General features: G+C 45.7%; 2 protein-coding genes across 5 annotated transcripts; one reads left to right on the forward strand and one right to left on the reverse strand.

The window, feature by feature from the left end:
- Window positions 1-80: 80 nt before the first annotated feature.
- On the reverse strand, window positions 81-9,638 carry LOC115346452 (estradiol 17-beta-dehydrogenase 11-like). Its single transcript, XM_030026520.2, has 7 exons — window positions 9,165-9,638; window positions 7,135-7,242; window positions 6,374-6,505; window positions 5,033-5,139; window positions 2,703-2,840; window positions 2,312-2,428; window positions 81-778 (listed from the first exon to the last, which is right to left on the reverse strand). The coding sequence occupies exons 1-7, from the start codon at window positions 9,372-9,374 to the stop codon at window positions 691-693; spliced, it is 900 nt and encodes a 299-aa protein (XP_029882380.1). The 5' UTR covers window positions 9,375-9,638; the 3' UTR covers window positions 81-690.
- Window positions 9,639-9,852: 214 nt separating this feature from the next.
- On the forward strand, window positions 9,853-18,969 carry NUDT9 (nudix hydrolase 9). 4 transcript variants are annotated; one of them, XM_030026551.2, is made up of 8 exons: window positions 9,853-10,190; window positions 11,905-12,141; window positions 13,596-13,691; window positions 14,479-14,565; window positions 15,934-16,045; window positions 16,467-16,613; window positions 16,857-16,941; window positions 18,353-18,969. In XM_030026551.2, exons 2-8 carry the CDS (start codon window positions 11,948-11,950, stop codon window positions 18,526-18,528), a joined length of 897 nt encoding a protein of 298 aa, XP_029882411.1. In that variant the 5' UTR covers window positions 9,853-10,190; window positions 11,905-11,947; the 3' UTR covers window positions 18,529-18,969. The 4 variants fall into 4 exon arrangements, with proteins under 4 accessions (XP_029882411.1, XP_029882405.1, XP_029882391.1 ...); XM_030026545.2 differs by having other exon boundaries at window positions 9,869-9,890; XM_030026531.2 differs by having other exon boundaries at window positions 9,928-10,034.
- Window positions 18,970-19,325: the final 356 nt, after the last annotated feature.

Consider the following 19,325-nt stretch of genomic DNA (forward strand, 5'->3'; position numbering starts at 1 on the left):
GCTGACCCTTTCACCGTTGTAGCACCTGCTCCACTGTCCTTGCTCAGACCTCGTTACCACCTTCATTGTTGAGAGACACCTTTCGGTTAGAGAACTGTATTTATTTAGAATAAGGCATGTTGATGGTGCTAATGCATAATTGACAATTGATGTAATTAGGTATTACATTAGAAACAAGGCTGTATTATTTCAGGTACTCACTAGAAAAGCACACAAAACTGTGAGTGTTTATTAGAGCACATTTTTTTAAATTGAAAAAGATAAACTAAGGTGAAACAGGCCACCCACCTCCTATAAATGGCTTCTTGCAAGATACTTTTGCTCAGGGATGAGTCCAGATTTACATATTCTCAGGCAATCCCTTTGCACTCAAGTAGGCAGCTGTGCTGTCCCAAAGACGGGCTTTTGCAGGAATTCCTTTCTGCCTCAGCACTAGGAGATAGAGGCCATGCAACATACAGCAAAAGCAGCCCTTTAGACTTGTAGAGCTGCATCTCTGCTTTATTAACACTCCATGTTATGCAGGTATGTCCCTGCTGCAGGTGTGAGATAAACCCTTAGGTGCACTTGGAGATGGTGGCCTGGAAGCATCTGTCTTAGTTCTGCTCCGAATCAAACCAGCTGAACTATGCTCAGCACATGTTCTGTTTTCACTCATGCCACTGGGAAGTGAGAATCAATTTTTGCTTTTCACTGAGTGCTTTTCTGCCCAACAACTGCATCAAACTTGGTATCAGTCAGCTTTTTCAGAACAGCCAAGGCACGTTCTGGAAACAACCTGAAAGAGATAATAACGTGAAATCAAATGTGGGATAAGGAAAAAACTATGGGAAAAAGTGGCACCACAGGTGAGGGAAAGAGCTGGTCTGGGAGCAGAAGCGTGTGCACACAGACAGACCAAGGCTTAAACTGGGCATTATCTCCAAAGAACACATAGCCTCCATCAATCTCTTACTTGTTTTAACTCCAATCCCACCCATATCCTTTTATGACAGTTCTAAGGCTGGGTATCTACTGGGCAGTATTTTGGTTGCAATATTTCTACAGGATCCAAGAAGGATCAATATTGAACAGAGATACGTACATATTGAGTGTTTTATGCTCTGAAAAGCAGCAGGCCTATGGAAGGATGAGATGTTAAAACTGAGGTGCAGTTTACTCTCCTAGGATTTCTTTTGAGTCATGTCTCTTTGTGTCCCCACTGCCCCAAATTAAGACAAAAAAGCAAAGTTATCTTAAGGGCTTTGACAGCATAAGGTTTGACTTCTCTATGCTTCTGCAGACTTGCACTGTCAGCGTGCAGCCCTTGGAGATGCAAAAAGACTTAAAAGCTTTTTCCCCACTGTCTGGTGTCAGGTTTGCAAACAAGATATTTTGTGTTTCATGACATACTGCAGAAGTTAACTGAAAACTTAATTTAGTTGTTCTGATATGAATTCCAGATTTGGAACCTGAGCTCTGATGAAAACACCTCCTCAGCAGAGCAGCTGCACTGGTTATTAAAGACATGTGAGAGGACAGATCTGTGCTTTCCATGGTAGAGCTAAGCAGTAGAGCTAAGCAATAGAGCCCTTCTGAAGCAACTTTCCCAGCCTCAGTGACCTCAGTCTTTGCTGTTGACATGAAGAAACAAACACTAATAAGCAGCAGGTGCTCAGCTCTTTCTACAACTACACTGGTGCTGCTGGTTCAGAGAAACTGTTGTTCACAAGCCCAAGGGAAATAGCAATCTGTGAAGAAAAAGTGTGCTATTGTTCTCTCTCTCCTTCCCAATCAGCCTGTAGAGCGGTTGAGTTCTCCACTGAGAACACTTAGCTGCAGAAAGTGGATCACAAGGACTTATGAGGGGGCTCAAAAAAATCTTTGTGTATGGTATCTGCTGTTGTCATTAGAAGGAACCACTGCTATTTCATTACCTTGTTATATGTTCTTCTCATACTAAAATATTTCAGATGGGTGGTTGTTTAAAAAATAATATTCTCTCCTGCAGACAGTTACACATTATCTAGTTACTATAGGCATATACATGTCAAGTCTGGACTGATAAATAAGTATAGTGATGTCAAACACTGAAGATAATACAAAATAAATGAAACTAGGTTGAATGTGAACGTCTGTCCAGCTGTCATTCCAGGGTTTCTCTAGGCTGCGAAACCATATCATTTACTACCATGAGTGCAAAATGCAGTTCCTTATAAAATAAAACTTAATCTTGAATCAGATGTTACAAGTTTGAGGGTTCTATACTCAGGTAGTTAGCATTGATATGTTCCCCCTTCCTGCCCCTTTTTTGTTTCCTTTTGCTACTTACCTTTCAGATAGTAAAGCAACGCTTAGATGTGATGGAACAAAAATCATTTTCTGATTGGTCAGTATTCCTTCCATCAGGGCCTCTACAACTTCTTCAATCTCCAAAACCTTTCCAAGCCTACACAGGAAAGCATACATGCAAGAGCTATGGCGGTAAAACAGAGGCGGTACTAGCCAAGGTAGGATGCTTCACATACGCACAGACTTGGGTAATTCCAATGCAACCATTATGTAGGTTAAATGACACTGCAGATTTTCTTTAGCCAATCCTATATATCAGTTTATCTCCAGTATTATATAGTCAGGTGGAATACAAGGCCCAAAGCTGGGGCTAATATGTAGTGCCTTGATGCAAAGAAGGAAGGACAGGAAGGCAGAGTTCTGATAGTTACCTTGTACTGGGGTTTTTGACAAATCCAGTGTTTATAAAAACTGGACAAAGACACGTAGTTTTTATTCCGTCCTTTCCCAGGGTAGACAGCTCCTCTGTCAGAGCTTTATGAAATCCAACGGCAGCAAACTTGCTTGAACTGCAGGAAGGGAAAAAGCACAAATGAGAAGGCAGAAATACAATTTCTAACTTTCTACAACTAGAAATTGCCTAAAAGATCACACAGTACTGACTAGGAGGCAAAAAAAATGTAATCCAGCTAAGAGGAGAGGGCAGGGAATAATTCTAACTTTCCCAGAGTGTAGTGCTGGATTAGATATTGCTGCTTGGGGGGAGTAACGGTGGCGTGCAGAGCGGGTGTCTTTCAGAAAAAGGCACCTTAGTTGCAAACAGACAGATGAATGTCAGGAATTCTTAGAAAATGATAAGTAATGTGCATCAATTGATGGACTTCCCTTTTCTCCCATGTGAGAAGATGCTTCGAAGGAACACGGCGTGAATCTCTAAAATCAAGAAGGATGGGCAGGGTAGAAATGGAGAACAACTCTCTACTGTTTCTTGTACCACACAGGAGTGTCTCATGGCTTTCGTGTGTGAGTTTTGAAATAGAGGAGCATTATGCATGAAATATTGAGGAAAGTAATGCCACAGAAATCGGTGCAGGCCAGGAGTATAAATTGACACCAAACGGAAGTAGAACCCGAGAATCGGTTTATTGACTGCTATTGATTTGGAGAGTGTAATCCCAGTAAAATCCCTGGCTGGGGAGTTCTCATGTTGCCAACAGCGAGTGACTCTCTAAGGAGTGTTCCCAGGGGAAGACTGGTCCACCTGGAGCTGCTATTACAGAGGGCTAGAGGAGATGCAGAATGACAATATGCAATCTAACAGCTTTTCTGTTCAGGCACCGTGATTTTCTAGACGTGTTTCAAGTAGAAAAGCAATTTTATCTCAGGATGGCATAAGTATTTCTGTACACTACAGTCACTGCCACAATGGTAGAAAGATTAAAAAGCTACTCAATAGGGGTTTACCTGACAACACTACAACACCTCACAGGAGTGCTACTTTCTAAGAAGAAGGGAAGAGAATACCTTTTTTGCTATGCTAAGCAAAAGCCTGGATGGGTAAGGGAGAGAAAAAAAGAGCAGCTTTCATCAGTTGATGTATCACATGACTATTCCTTCCTACAAGCATTTGCTCCTGATTCAGTCAGAGCTGATAAGCAAATTGGCAGGAACCTCCAGGCATCCTTCAGTGCTGGCTGTTGTGCTTTTTTCCTCCTTAGCATGGTCCTTTGGACGTGCCATATTCAGTGGTAGGATTATTTTGTGTTATGGGTTTGTGTGGCGCGGTTTTTTTGGTAGTGGGAGAGGGGGCCGCAGGGGTGGCTCTTGTGAGAAGCTGCTAGAAGCTCCCCCGGCTCCAAGTCGGACCTGCCTCTGGCCCAGGCCGACCCAAACAGTGATGGTGGTAGCGCCTCTGGGAGAAGATTTAAGAATGGGAACCTGCAGTGAGTAGGGGGATTGGAATGTGAGAGGAACCCCTCTGCAGACACCAAGGACAGTGCAGAAGGAGGGGGAGGAGGGGTGCCTGAGGAGGTGGATGCCCCTGCAGCCTGTGGAGGGGAGTGGGGGAACAGATGCCCTGAGGATGGCCATGACTCCAGGGGAAAGCCTGTGCTGGAGCAGCATGTGGCTGAAGATCGGCCCACGGAAAGGACCCATGCCAGAGGAGTTCGTGAAGAACTGCAGCCTGTGGGAAGGACCCACATTGGAGAAGTTCATGGAGAAATGTCTCCCGTGGGAGGGAGCCCGCACTGGAGCAGGGGAAGAGTGATGAGTGCTCTCCCTGAGGAGGAAGGAGCGGCAGAGACAAGGTGTGCTGAACTACCCCAACCCCCATCCCCGGTTCCCCTGCGCCGCCGGGAAGAGGAGGTAGAGAGAACCGGGAGTGGAGTTGAGCCGGGAAGGAGGGAGGGGTGGGGGGAAGGTGTTCTAAGGTTTGGTTTTACTTCCTAATATCCTTGTTTTGATTTGATTTGTAGTAAATTAAATTGATTTTGTTTCTTCCCCAAGTTGAGCCTGTCTTTTGCCCGTGACCATAAGTGGTGAATGATCCCTCCCCGTCCTTGTCTCGACCCACGAGCCTTTCTTTGTATTCTCTCCTCATCGCACCGTGGCTGCGGTGGGGAGGAGTGAGCGAGTGGGTGCGTGGTGCTTTGCCGGTGCTGGGCTGAAACCACGACATTTTGGTTGCTCTGTGCTTGCTGATGGAGAAGACGCAATTAAAAATAAAAAAATGAAGAGAGCTGATTTTAAAATCACTTACCAATAAGCCACCATGAAAGAAGTCACAAAGTGACCTGCTGCCGAAGCCACCGTGACTATGTGACCGTGGTTGTTGTTCATCATGGTTGGCAGAAAAGCTCTTGTGGTCTTGAGAGTCATTTAAACCAAGAGGCAAAGATGTGGGGGAGAGGAAAGGGGAAAAAGAACAACATTTTCTTAGGCATATTCAACACTGACCCTGACTATCATCAATTAAGCGACTAATGCTATTGCTAATGCTATGCGCTGTACAGCACCTCAGATTCTGAGAGCCACAGAGATACCCGTTCTCCATTCAGCAGGTACAACTGGGAACCTGTTTTCCAAACGGGAATGTTTCAGGAAGTTGGCTATAAACAGGAGCTGATTCTCACATCTTTCCTGCGCTGCTTTTTAGGTTTCAGGTGTCAGCGGCAACGCTGCCAGTGTCTCACCTCAGCATGTACCATAAACACACTCATCAATCTGTAGCTTCTCTTTTCTTCTGCTGCAAATGAGTCCTTAACAGCTGAAACCCTCCCACTCTGTAACTCCTGCTGGCAGCTGCCCTACCCCAGGAGTCAGCTGTGGGTGTGCCAAGGACCCACAGCCCAGATCTGACAGGGCCCAGCTGTGCTACCATGACTCAAGACTGCTGGGAGAAAGCTGTGAGAAAGTCCACAGAGAGATGAGAGAGGTACAAATCGTAAGGAGAGGCAGGACTGACGGGAAACGGGCTCGGAAGGAGCTCAAGGAGCCAGGAGGGAAGGCGGTGACATAGCGGGGTACAAACCACGAGGGCAAGAGTGCCCAGGAAGATTGGCCAGGCTGGTGGGTGCAGTCAGGGAGGGGCCAGGCCTTGCTGTGCCCTGTAGCCAGGCTGTGCTGGGAGCTGCGGGGCTGCCCCTCTCCTGCTCTGCCCGACCCACACCTGCCTAGCCATTCGGGCCACGTACCGGCTGCCTTTTGTGCAGGTGAGCCGATAAAAACATTGGTTTGTATTTTTCAGCTGCGTATCTTCTATTTGCAGGGTTTCGGCGCTCAGCTGCGGGCACCCAAACTACCCAATGTGTAGAGGAACCCTAATACCCCTCCGACAGAGACCCACCCATGCTGCAGATGAGGCCGTCGCTGGCTAGCTCATGCAGAGGAAAGAGAGAATGAAAAAACTGGGCCAGGCTCTGATCAGCAAGAGGCTAATCAAGTTTCCCAACAGTCAGTCTAGCTGGGTGCCCCTGTGCTATACGTGTCCAAAAGACGCTTTTGTAATTCACTGCTAGCTGAAAATAACTGTTAGCCTAAATATGCCTCCTCAGCAACGCTCCCAAAAAACCATAGGTGTGAAGATAGTAGTGGCCCTTACCCAGATGTGAGCAAGAATGTTGACTTCAAACATCCTTTCAATCTGGTGGTCCTGAGTCGAGAGCAGGTCGGCAGCTGTAATCACACCGGCGTTATTCACCAGGATGGAGACATCCCCAATGTCCTTCTTCACCTTTTGGACAGAAAAAAACAGAAAGGTGCGTGTCATTTGTTATCAAAAAAATGCAAGGCTGTGGAAGATGAGCGACAATTAATTTAATTGTTAACGTTCTTTCTTTTAGGGAGAGGAAGATTGCACCATGTTTCCAGATGTGGTAGGACCTGTGCAGTAGTACCATGAAATCTGGTTTAGATCTGAGGCGTCTCCCTTAATTACTGCCAGTACTTACAGTCTTCCACACATTGCCTACAGACACAGTGTGCTCTGTGTAGTCACAGTTGGGACTGGATGTGCAGATGAGCCAGCTGCACCATATCCTTTACAATAAAATATTTCAAATGTCCCCAGTGTTGTCTGTGTGCTGCTCAGGAAACTAAAAGGCTTCCAGTTCCTTCAGGGACTGGAAGTCTAAAGAGCACACTTGGCAACAAGGCGTGATATGCCAGAGCCCCACAGAAGAGGATGAGACTGCCTGCGATCTCAGAAGTGCTGCTTCACTCTCCGTACAGAAAGCAGCAAGAAGTGGGGAGATTCCAAGGGCTTGCACGATTTGCGTACACTAGCCCTTCTCTTGTTTTCCTGACTTTTCTGAAAATCGAGCATGTTTGGGTAAGCTTTTGGACGTGCCCCTGCTGCCCTACCTTCTCTGCAGCGCTGCAGATTTCCTCCCTTTTGCTGCAGTCCACCACGAAGGCTTGAACAGTGGCTCCCAGCCTTTCGCATTCTGCTGCCGTGTCCTCAACGCCATGCTGTAAGAGGCAGAAAAGACAGACACGCATGCGCAACTGTACCCTGTCCGTGTGTTGCTGCTCGGGCACCGCGGCAGACCAGTTAGAGGCTGAAGATTTGTCCTGATTGCATAACCACTGCCAAGCCCCTGAACCGTTCACAGCTACCCAGGGAAAGAGCTGTAGCTAGCACCTGAGGGAGGGCTAGTATTCCGACCTAAATTTCGGACCTGCGTAGAGTGACTGCCAGAAAGGGAATGTGGCAACAAGAGTGAGTTTGCCTTGGTAGAGCACACGTAACTAGGCTGCAGAAAGGGGGCACTCGGTGACTTTCACAGCACAGCAGGCAGACACCATGACTGTAAGCAGAGCTCTTAAAACACAGGCCCAGCTGACACCCCCGAGATACGAAGAGTGGCCCTATATGTTTCTGTATTCACAGACTGCATGTGAGAAGAGAGGTGTGCTCCAAAGCGCACAGTGCAGAGAGACATTTCTTACAAGAACAGCATTTGACACACACAGAACAGAAGCTCCCCCAAGTCATTCTGTCAACCCAGTAAGTGAGGGCAGAAGTGACTTTGCTGTAGCCTTGTCCCCAGGTGCCAGTAAGCCATGGCAATGGGGACCTGTGCAGTGAAAAGCCCCAGTTCACAAATGGCCCGGGACAGCTCAGCACTTGACAGAAGCTGTGCAGGTGGCTGGGGTGGGTGACTGGGCAGCTCCCCTCAGCCCCAGCTGCTGCTTAAGGCTGATGGCCGCCCAGAAGTGAGACCTTCGTCAAGGCAGTTGGACTGGGGAAGCATACTCCTAAAACCTTCAGGATCCACCACCTCCTTTGGCATTGTATTTCAGAGCCTGCTTACACCCACCCTTACAATATATTTCCCAGCACCAAAGCCAGGTCTTGCTCGTTACTAAGTTTATTCCTTTTCCCCCCATTCCAGCGAACATGGACAACACCCTACTTGCCAGCAGCCCTTTACGCATCGGGAGACCGGTGCCGTGCCTCCTCCCACCCCTCCAGAGTCTGGCCTTAGCCGTAATGGGTAGCAGGAACAGACACTGAACATGTTTGACAATATCCTCCCTATTTATACATTCCTTTACGCTAGGCTTGTCTTGGGTTGTTTGTTTGTTTGTTTGTTTGTGGTGCGCTGGGGTTTTTTCGCAGCTTCAGGATGACATAATGAACTGCTCTGCAGTTTCTGATCCACTGTGTCAGAAACCTTTCCCGCGCAGTGCTGCCCAGCCACGCACCCCTCTGTACAGCCAATCACTCCCACACACAGCACTTTGCCTTGATCCCTACTGAATGACATTCCGCGTGTCTGCATCTGTCCATCCTCCGCTTGCCAAGGTCTTTTTGCGTTCCAGTCAAGTGAGCTGAAATGAAGAGTTTGGGCTAGTGTAAACATTTACCAAGGCACCGTCTACACACTGAACCGTGCCAGAGGGCAGCAGGGCTCGCACACAACTCAACGCAGTGATGCCCGTCAATATGAGTAGAGACACATCCTCCAGCAACGTACGCAAAGTATCTTGAGGCTAGAGAGACAGCGAGCAGAAGGTAAACCTGCTTCTCCATAGAAACAGGCTTCTGGTCTGGGCGTGCCTTCTTCTGCCAGCCTAGGCAGTGGTTCCAACAGCAGGTGGCTGACCACTGCGCTCCCTCTTGCAGGCACTCTTTGATGTGCTGTGCATGCTACCTCGCTGATTAGCACTGAGTAAGTGTGGGACCCAGACACCTGCGTCCTCTGGTGCGAGTGGGGCCAAACCCTGTACTGGCGCTCAGCGTCCCAGTCCGTGAGCTGACCGTGAGCCAAGGGGAGCGGACGTGGGAGGAGGCAATGTGGATGCAATTTGTGTGCAGCCCTTCCCACGCTATTAAAAACCCAGTGGCCTCAGAGATGAACAAGTCAAGACACGAACTGTACCATTACCTTATTGATGTCCCACAGAACCAGTCTGCTTTGACGCCTGGCGAACTCGAAGGCAGTCGCTCTCCCTATGCCATGGCCAGCACCCGTGATGAGAACAAGCTCTCCACTGACAGACTTTCTCTTCACAGGGACAAAAAGCTTCACAAAAGCCTCCAAGTAGGAGTAGATGAGCGTAGCCAGGAACAGGAGCAGATCCAGAAACGGATTCATTGTTTGGCTGAAAGTCCTTTGATAACCTGACTGAACTTTAACCTCTTTTGACGAGGACGTGGATTGATGATTTACCAGCAGCCCGCGGCCCGCCTGAGCACGCACCGCTCGTTCCGTCAGCCACGGGCCTCTGCTCCGGCAGGAACCGCCCCTCGCCGCGGCCCTCCCCGCGCCGCCCGGCCCGCTCCGGCCGCGCCCCAGGCTCCCCTCGCCCCGCGGGGCTCCGTGAAACGCGGGGACCGCGATCGCCGAGGCCGGACCGCGACCGGGGCGCGAGGAGCAGCAGCCGCCACCGATGCGACGGGCCCCTGGCCCGGCCACACCTCCCGGCGGCGCAGCGACCAGTCAGAGAGCGCCGTTTGGGGATGGGGCGTGTCCGGGGAGGGGAAAAGCCGGTGGGCTGGAGGCGCTCGCGATTGGTGGCGCTCCGCCCAACGAGAGGCGAGCTTGTAAAGAGGGTCGGCGGCGGCGGCGGCGGCTCGGCCGGTCGGGGCTCGGGGCGGCCCGGCCCGGCAGGTACCGGGCAGCGCTCGGGGGGCCACCGGCGGCTCGGGGAAGGGCGGCAGCTCGGAGCTGGCTGCCTCGCCCAGCCGGTCCAGCGCCCGCATTTCAGGCCCGGCCCAGCCCTGTGGAGCTGAGGCGAAACTTGCTTCTGCCGAGGTGGGGTCGGCGTCGTCGTCGATGCCGCTTCCTGCCGGTGCCCTTCGTGCAGCGGCGGGGGCCCGGTTTCGCACGGGCAGTCGCCGTGTTTTCTTTCACTGTTGCGCTGTCCACCCAGCCTGTCCGGTGCGTTCACCAGCACCGTCCTCCCCTCAGGTACCGTGGCCTGTTGATGTGAAGCTGGGCCGTGCCCAGGCCAGGCCGGGGTGGTGCTGCTGAGTCGGTGGCTCTGCTGGTGTTTGGCCCCGTTGAGGTGGTGCCCTGTTCTCGAGGGAGCAGCCACCTTATTGCTGGGCCGAGGTCTCAGGGCTGCCTTGGCATGCCCTGCTAGCTGAGGGGGAGCTTGGCATGGGATGTGCTGTGTAGCTGACAGCGTCGCTTTTGGATGTGGCAGAAACAAAAATCAGGCTGTCCTTTAGACTGATGCAGTTATTGAAATACACAAAAGCGATGTAACATTGGCCTGGCTGTGGAGGTTGGTGCCCTATCAAGTATGCCCTTTTCCCCATCTCTGTTAAAGATTTTTATGAGCCTCAAGTGGTTTGTGAATTGAATTGTGCTTGAGAACATCAACTCAGCAGTGAATGTGACAGCACATGTGCTGTAACTGCGACCAATGAATTCTCAACTTCAGTGTGAAGCAGAACCTACTCTCGTAGAGGCACCTGAAGATTTCATAGCATGAGTGAGGAGTTTAGAACTGGAACTGCTGTTTTTTAAAGAGCCTGGCCTGTTTTGCTAGTTATAACCTAATATGCATATCTGAGTTCAAATAGCGGGGTTAATACTAGTGTACGAGTTGCTTTTTCTTTTTTTGTCAGAAGCTCATTGGTCCCATCATCACTTTGCTCAAATGTTAACTTGTTAAAACCTGGGTGCATTTTTGCAGAGGAGACATATTTCCTTACATGCTGGAAGTGATTCTTTGATTTTTTTTTAAAAAAAAAAAAAAGCTTTTCACTAAGAACTTAAAAATATCTTGTTTTTAGAGTACTATTGTAGGTTATAGCCCCTTGCTGAGCTTTGAGCCTCTTCTCTAGAGTAATCCTCTTTGTTTTTGTAATAGTTAAAAAAATTGAGTACAGGAAGGCTGCTTTGTGTGTTGAAGGAAAACTGTGTAGCGTTTTTAAGAGCTGATGATCGGGCACTGTAACCCAATCTGCTGTTGAGTATTTCATTGTTGACTGGTCTTTCAGCTCCAGAAAACCCATGGCAAAATAAAATCACTAGGAGTCTCAAGTATTTTTTTTTTTTTCTTTTAACTTAACTGGTTTGATAGTTCTAGCCTTCTTTAAAATTGAAAACCAAGGTAAGTGTTATCCTACTCAGTATTGCACAAAATAATATTTTGGTGGTCATAGCAACTTGTAGAGCTGTGTTGCTCAGGCTTTTGGATATTTCATTCTTGCTCTTACCTGGTTTACCACTGGGTGTGACAGCAGGACTCTTGTAAGGCTGGGTTGGTTTGTTGATGAAATGCCCATGCAGAGATTTAATGTTCAAGCAGACCTTTCTTCTGCATTTATGGTAAAACTCTTTGAGGTGTTCCTTTTATATGATTAATAACTGGTCAGTGTTCCACACAGTCTGGAATGGCAGTTCCAGTTCTCAGCTTTTCACTCATACTATGAAATCTTCCTGTGTGTCTAGTAGAGTACTCTTCTGCTTCAAGAAGCTGAAGGTAAAATTCAGAATTTGTTGGTCCAGGTGTACATTTGCATGATGTCTGAAAGAAGCAATAATATATTACTGAGAGCTGTTTTGTTGAAAAAGCCTAGTCTGTTCCACTTGCTATAATGTACTCTGCACATCTGGGATTAAATAACAGGGTTAAAGCCTAAGGAATGAGGTGGTGTTTTCTTTCTTTCAGTAACTTGTCTGCAAACTGTGGGTCCCACCTTCATCCTGTTAACATGTTCAACAGTTACAATGTTAAGTTCTACCACAGCAAAGCTCTCACCTCCCCCTATCCGGGATCACATGTTGAGCGTGGTCAAGTTCCTGAAGATAAGGTGGGCTGGCTAATTGAGTGGAAAGATTATAATCCTGTGGAATACACTGCAATGTCTGTTTCGGCTGGACCCAGTTGGGCGGATCCCCAAATCAAGTGAGTGTAAATTGTGGCTCTTTTCTCCTGTGAACATGGAAGCAGGAAATAGGGATCAGCTGAGTTAAGAAGATCATCAGCTTAAGTGATGTGTGATTCTACAGTGATGTGTGAGAGTCAAGACCTAGAAAAATGGTGGTTAGAGAACTGAATGGTTTGGATTAGCTGTGACTGTCTTTGACACATGAGTTTACTGAGCTGGTGATTGAGGTAAGAGTAGTGTTAATTGGAATAATGGACAGCTATTGATGCTGTGTAGTGCTGCTTCTCTGTGTTGTGAGCTAAGTAAAAAATCTCCTAATTCTCCTTAAGAATTTGGGAGAACAATTTCATAATATACTTGTTTGTTTGTTCATGGATCGAATGCAAGATGAGAAGAGAATTAAAGTAGAATTGTAGTTTTTGAGTTGAATGCTCTGACTCAGGAAAGGTGACAGGTTGAATGCACGACTGTATTTCTTTTTTTCTGAATGTGTATATTGATTTTTTTTTTTATTGATTCTGTGAATACATTCTCCTCTCAAGGAATGCTGTATCCTTCTTGGCTAGAAAGATGCATGCATCTAGTGTAACTTGTGATAATGTGAAATGATGATTCCTCTGTATGAACATCTGTAGAAAAATCAGAAGATAATGGCACTTGAGGTTTCAGCCTTACCTTCCTTGTTTCCCATTGCTGTGTGAACATATGCTTCTATTTGCTCTTAATTTGGTTAGTATTCTGCTGATAGCAAGGCACACTGCTCCTTAGACTCTGTAGGGCTGCTGATGTTCTGTCAAGGCATAGTTGGAAAAGTGTCAGGTAATCTTTTAGTAGGTGTTGGTAATACTTGAAAACAGAGTCCTTTTTTGGGTATTAGTGTAAATTCCCAAATGAATTGTGTAGAAGAAGCTAATCAGTAGTTTGAAACCTGTGATGGTTTGAGAGGAATTGCTTTTGGGAAAGTAAATAATACTTCTGTAGACAGCTGCTTCTCTACTGGTTTTCAGAGGTATACATAGGAGATTGGCATTAAGCTAATTTTGAAAATCAGTGATTATTAGCTTGTAACTCTGATAAATCATATCTAATAAATTTCTGCTCAATTTTTTTATTAGCAAAATATTTTTTAGTTTTATCAATGGATAACATCCTTCTGTGTTCTCTAACCTTAACAAGAGCACCTTTGAAACACTTTGTCTAAATGAAAACCTAGAGAGACACAATGTTAAAGTCTTCAAAGGGACGTGCTTATGTCTGCAGAACTAAATACAGGGAGACTGTCATCAATAAAGGTTGAGACTTTATAGCTTCCTATAGAAAAGGGAGGGCCTGCAACTTGAATTCTGGTAAAAACTGCTCATTGGTCAAATGGGTGTTGCTGATCTGGTGGTTGGCCTGCAAGCTTTTGTGGGGCAGAGGGGTGTTTTGCGTTTTATAACTTATCTCTATTAAATTATTCTTTTCCACACAGTGATAAAGGTTTTTCTCCCAAATTCAATGAGAGGGATGGAGAAGTGGAGAGGAGGAGTCTGAATGGCTTGTATGTGGTTGAAAATGGGAGGCCCCGGTGAGTGGTTTTTTTGTTTGCATATTCATTTCAGTGACGTAGTTTCAGGTCTATCAGTTTTGATGCATGGTACCTGATAGAACAAAATCAAGATAGTCTCCCCTAGGGACAGGAAAAATGCTGCCTCAGGTCCAGAGACTTCTTTCTTTGGAAGAAGGTTGTGTCAAAGAGGCACTAAAAGGTTAGCCAGTAGTACCACAACAGAGGGTTGCGGTGACACTGGAGTTGGAGGAGCTCTAACACGGTTAATAGTAGGGTCTGTTGAATTAATTTTTTCCACAGTTTGACCAGGTGTTGGGCTTTGAAGCTTTTGTACCACTTGTGTGGTATGGCGGAGTGGAAGAGTATTTGCTTCCACTGACAAATCCTGGCATAGCACAGATGGGTAATCTCACCTAAAAATAATTTTTCTTTCTGCCATTTGTACATAATTGAATGCTCTGTTCGTCTGTAGTCTTGGAAACTAGATTCCATTTTCAGACAAGGTTGTGTGTGCAATGAGAGTAATGTTTGATCAGGAGCATTTCGGGGCACAAGATCTGAGAAATGACAAAGCCATTCTGTATATTTCCTTTCCCTGTACAATCAACACAAAAAGAGGTTGATGGAGAAAACCATGCTTTGTCTCTCTTGCTCTTTAAAGCATATGGTGGCACCAAATGTATGTTGCTATCCTTTTCTTTGTTGTTATTTAAGCTTCTTTGAAGCTGCTTCTTTTAGAATACTTGCAGTATATTTTGAATGTGGGGAGGTAAATATGCTTAATGTACTGGGCCACTTATTTCAGAAATCCGGTGGGAAGGACTGGCCTCACAGGCAGAGGACTGTTAGGGCGCTGGGGACCAAACCATGCTGCTGATCCTGTTGTAACTAGGTAAGTGTCAGGTGACTGTAAGGTGCCCTGCAGCAGAGCAAAAAAACCCATGCATTTAGCTTTTTCTGTGCATCTCTGGACAGGCTATTACTTTTCACAGGCCCTTTGTGTGTGTTCCTATATGTGTAAGCCCATTCAGATATGGGTGTCTGGAGAGATACATAGACATGTAGAACATGAATGTCATAATTTTTTAGTCTTTGTCTCTGGCAAAGAGTAAGGACTCACTGCTAATGACAGGCAATCACTTCTGAAATGCTGAGGAAGCAGATTTTAAAAAAACCAAAAAACAAAAAAAACCTAACAAACCAGGAAGCATAATTTAATAGAAATACATTATACAAATAATCTTCAGTAACAGGTGTAAAACCTGAAAGGGTTATGTGATACTTTGGTACCGTATACATAATATGCCAAAAGGCCTTAGGTGAGGCATGTTAAATTGCAAAAATAGGTTTTTCTGTCATAATGACTCAACTGCAAAAAAAAAAAGCAATGTGCCTGCTTTTGCTCTGTAAGAAATACTTACTTGGCCTAGTATGTTATAGGAGGAGGCAGGGTTATGTTTCTCTCTTTTTTTTTTTTTTTTTTCTTTTGTCAGTGTATGCTCTGTTTTAGTGGTGCTTTTGCGGCCAGGATCTGTGTGTACGTGCTAACTATTGTACACGCAGAAAGCGTTCAGAAAAGATAGCATAGTTAACAAAGGTGCAAGCTGAGAAGTGCCATGCTGAAGATAGAACCATCGTGAAAATCATCCTAATGCATTTTACTTCTTCCCCTTTTCAGAAGGCTGCCAATGCTATTGAGTTGTTTCCTTGAAAGTAAAAGAAATGCTGCTTTTATTTTGTCTTTGTTTAGAGAGCTTTTTGCTTTAACTATTGGTAGTTCTTCTTAATTCTATACTGAAGGCAACAGTGGGTGTTTGTGGTGGTGCGCTGGTGCTGGGTGAGGTGCTTCGGAGGTGTTGCAGCATGCATGTACGTTCTGTTCTAGCAGAAGGCATCCTTGTGAGGGATAGGCACAAGTGCGGCTCGGTGCGTGTCACAGCTGGTAGGATGTGCTGGACGTAGCTCTCAAAGGAGCTGCTGCTATCAGCATGGCTACAGAAATGTGGCTCTTGGGCGGTTTCTGTCCTTTTGGCTGAGGAAAACACAGTTGGTGGAGGTGCGTGAAAAACTCAGTGTTCTGCCCTTGGTGGCAGTCTTGCCAGATGGCATCTGTTGGTCCCGTCCCCACCCTGCCCGTGACGGTTCTCTCTCTGCTTTGTTTGCCCCTGCACAGGTGACAGCATGGGTGCCTTGCTGTTCCTCTCCCAGGCGCTTGTGTCAAGAAGCAGCAAAGCATGTTCTTGTTTGTCGTTTGCTGCAGGTGGAAGAGGGACAGAAGTGGCAATAAAATTGCTCATCCAGTTACTGGCAAAAACATCTTACAGTTTGTAGCTATCAAGAGGAGAGACTGTGGGGAGTGGGCCATTCCAGGGGTAAGAGCAAAGCTCCGGAGATGGTAGACATTTCCCCACTGGTAAGGCCAGAAGGTGATAACTGGCATGCGCGTGATAGAATTGTGCTTTTTGATGAACAACCTCATGTTGCAGAGGTGAGAAGTGCTCCTTAAACTAGCTTTGCCCAAGCATCAGCTGGTATGCCTTCTGCTGTTTCTGCATTGCAAGGTTTTTATGTATTTGATTCTCACCATGTCTCTTGCTTAATGCAGGCACAATTTAATCCATTGCAGGTTTTGAAGGATGTGTGTGCTTGCTCTTTACAACTGCATGTAAAGTTCCTTCCATGTCCAGAGTATGATGCAAGTGGATGTAATATACTAAGAGCCAGTCTAAGGGGAGTAAAACCAAGTGGAATCTGAGGGATAGTCACTTCTTTTTTCTTTTCCCCCCCTCTAAGGGGATGGTGGATCCAGGGGAGAAGATTAGCACTACCCTGAAGCGAGAATTTGAGGAGGAGGCCTTGAACTCCTTGCAGAAATCGCCTGAGGAGAAAGCAGAATTGGAGAAACAGCTCCACAAGCTGTTCAGCCAGGAGCACTTTGTGGTGAGCTCTGTGTCTCTTGTGATAGCCTCTTGAGGTATGCATATAACTTGCAGCTGTATGGAACTTGAAAAAATGTAGCTGAAATGAAAATAAGCTGTGATGCTAGGGTTGTCATGGTGTAGGAAATGGAAGGGACTATTGAAAACTCTAAGGGCAAATATATTGGAGAGAAAGAAAAAATCTTATTCATTCCACCTTGTTTGTTGTGACACTGAGCTTGTTTTGGTTTGTTTGGGGCCTTAGGTGTACAGAGGATATGTGGATGACCCTCGTAACACTGATAATGCCTGGATGGAGACAGAGGCTGTGAACTATCATGATGAAACTGGTGGGTATCTCCACATGTGCTTGTATTTGCCTTTTACTTTATATGTGGGTTTGAAGTTGGGATGTATGTTGGGCTGAGATTGGCAATGAAATTGGGGGAGCATGCAAGTCAGGTGTAAAATATTGGGCTAAAACCAATGGGTGTGTGGGTCTCTTGTTTCCCAAGATGTTCAGCTGTGACTGGTAGTTGTTGTTCCCTGTTGTTGACAGTTTGGTTTCTGTTGGTCTTGAAATAAGGAATACATGGACTTTGCCTGCAAATTATTTATTCGTTTGTTAGCTAGTTCTAAGCTATGGACCATGTACCTTTGTATGGAGATTGAACATTGGACAAGGGTTCCTTCTTGTCACTGTATTTATCTTGAGTTGGTTTAATTTCTCTTTTTAATGAGTCTGAGGTGGAAGGATAGTCTGTTTCTTTTGTTAGTTTTCCTTTAGTAGCTAGTGTGTGCTTCAGGAGCATTGCCTCTGGCTGCTGGCAGATTTTCACTGCATTTATTGGTTTGGTGTTGTAATTGCTCTGAGACCTTTTATCTTGGTTACTCTGCCAGAGTAATTGTTGGACCTTATTTTGGTTCTTTAAATCAGTAGGAATGGGCATACATTGCTAGTTCTTAGATTGATCTGTTATCTTGGATTCTCATCTCTCACCTTTTAAGATAAATCAATCTAGGTGTCTCCGACTTGAACAAGTCAGACTTCATGTGGTGACATTTCCACTGTGATTTGGGTAGTAGATACCAGTGGTGAAGTTTCACATGTCACTGGTCCTTGATTTCTCAGTCCCCAGAAACAGTGAAGAAACTGATCCTTCGGTCTTTGTTTCTAATATACATTTTGTGATACTTTAAAAGCATTTATTTGGTTGTTGTCTGTGAACTCCTGGGACTCTTTTTGGAAACAGAGTAAGAAACTTCAGAGAGCAATTCTACATTGCTCCTGAAGTACTATTTTTTATTTTGGAGCCTTTAGTAAAGTTTTAATTATTCTGGTTTTCCATAAGCATATATAAGTTTCAGAATTCAGTTTGTCCTGTAGAATAGTACCTGAGAAAGCAAGCAGTCAAATGTTAGTCAAACAAAAATCAAGGCAGAGGGATTGGCTAAATTTGTGGTAGTCTATACAAGTTGTCATAATGATTTCTAGTAACTTATTGTGCTGCTGATGGTACCCTAGGAGTGGTGACAAGGAGTTAAGACCACCTCTGCCACTCAGATTTGCCTTAAAATAGTGCAAGTATGAAAAAGGTTTCTGGCATAGAATCAGTGTGCAACTTAATTGGTTTCTCTGAGAAGCAGCTGAAGTTTGCTGCCTGTGAAGGAGCCATGTGGAAGGGCAGAACTGATGACATGTGAGAAGAAAAAGCAGGAAAGAAGAATATAACAATATATCCTAACTCTTTTTGTGAACAGGTGAGACAATGGATAATTTGCCTCTGGAAGCAGGTGATGATGCTGGAATAGTGAAGTGGGTTGACATCAGTGAGAAGCTCAAGCTGTATGCAAGTCATAGCTACTTCATTAAGCTTGTGACTGAGAAGTGGGGAGCCCACTGGAGTGAGGATCCTGGTCCTGAGTGCTGTGAGTGATGTAAATGAGACACCAAGGGGAGAATGTTTTCCAGCTTTGAAACAGATGACATTGTCCTTTTCAGTGGAAATTCAGTGAAAATTCCATGAAATTCAGCTGGCAAAAACACTTGGCAGTGATAAATAGAGACTTTTTCAGAGACTTCACATTGCTTCTTTTGATTTCTCAGCTAGTGTGAAGTGAGATGAATGTGGAGCTGTTACCTTGTTTTGGTTTCTTGTCTTCATTATTTGCAGCTGTTTCATAATATCTGCAGACATGCATGACAGCACTGGGATTCTGCCTGGTTGTAGTTCAGAGGCTGTTCACCTCAGCTCTGTATTTTTGCACTGATTTCTTGTCAGGAGTTATGAATCCTTAAGGGAAGTGAGTCTTGTAGGATGATAGCCTGAATAATGACTTAATTTAAGTGCTACAAAATAAAGTGAAGTTTCTTTTCACTTAGCGTGTGTTTTCAGTGATTTTCTGTTTTGAGAGATTGGTTTTCACATTTAATTGCTTTCTAGTTTACAGTATGGATGGTATTCACATCTGAATGTCTGCAAGTGCCTCTAAAAAGATAACTGTTGGAGGATGTGACTTGATTTTAGGAGCTGGATTTCAAGGTTCCTCTCTTCCCACTGCTCATAGCAGTACAGCTGCTGGGGAGACTGTGCCATAAACAGGATCATTGGAAAGAGCAGCCTTAAAGTATAATCTTGTAAGTTGTGGGTTTTTTTACAGTTCAGGTCATGTGAGTAACTTGCAGTCAGGAGGCTGATGTGAGCCTTCTATGGCATTTATGCTGATAAGAGCT

Source organism: Aquila chrysaetos, chromosome 1, assembly GCF_900496995.4.
Source record: "Aquila chrysaetos chrysaetos chromosome 1, bAquChr1.4, whole genome shotgun sequence".
NCBI lineage: Eukaryota > Metazoa > Chordata > Aves > Accipitriformes > Accipitridae > Aquila > Aquila chrysaetos.

Coding starts and splice junctions, on each gene's coding strand:
- NUDT9 (XM_030026551.2), top strand. CDS start 11,948: ATGTTCAACAGTTACAATGTTAAGTTCTACCACAGCAAAGCTCTCACC. Junction 16,046..16,466: donor GGGAGTGGGCCATTCCAGGG/GTAAGAGCAAAG, acceptor CCCCCCTCTAAG/GGGATGGTGGATCCAGGGGA. Junction 16,942..18,352: donor GAACTATCATGATGAAACTG/GTGGGTATCTCC, acceptor TTTTGTGAACAG/GTGAGACAATGGATAATTTG.
- LOC115346452 (XM_030026520.2), bottom strand. CDS start 9,374: ATGAATCCGTTTCTGGATCTGCTCCTGTTCCTGGCTACGCTCATCTAC. Junction 6,506..7,134: donor TCTGCAGCGCTGCAGAGAAG/GTAGGGCAGCAG, acceptor TCTGTCCAAAAG/GTGAAGAAGGACATTGGGGA. Junction 5,140..6,373: donor ACATTCTTGCTCACATCTGG/GTAAGGGCCACT, acceptor ATGACTCTCAAG/ACCACAAGAGCTTTTCTGCC.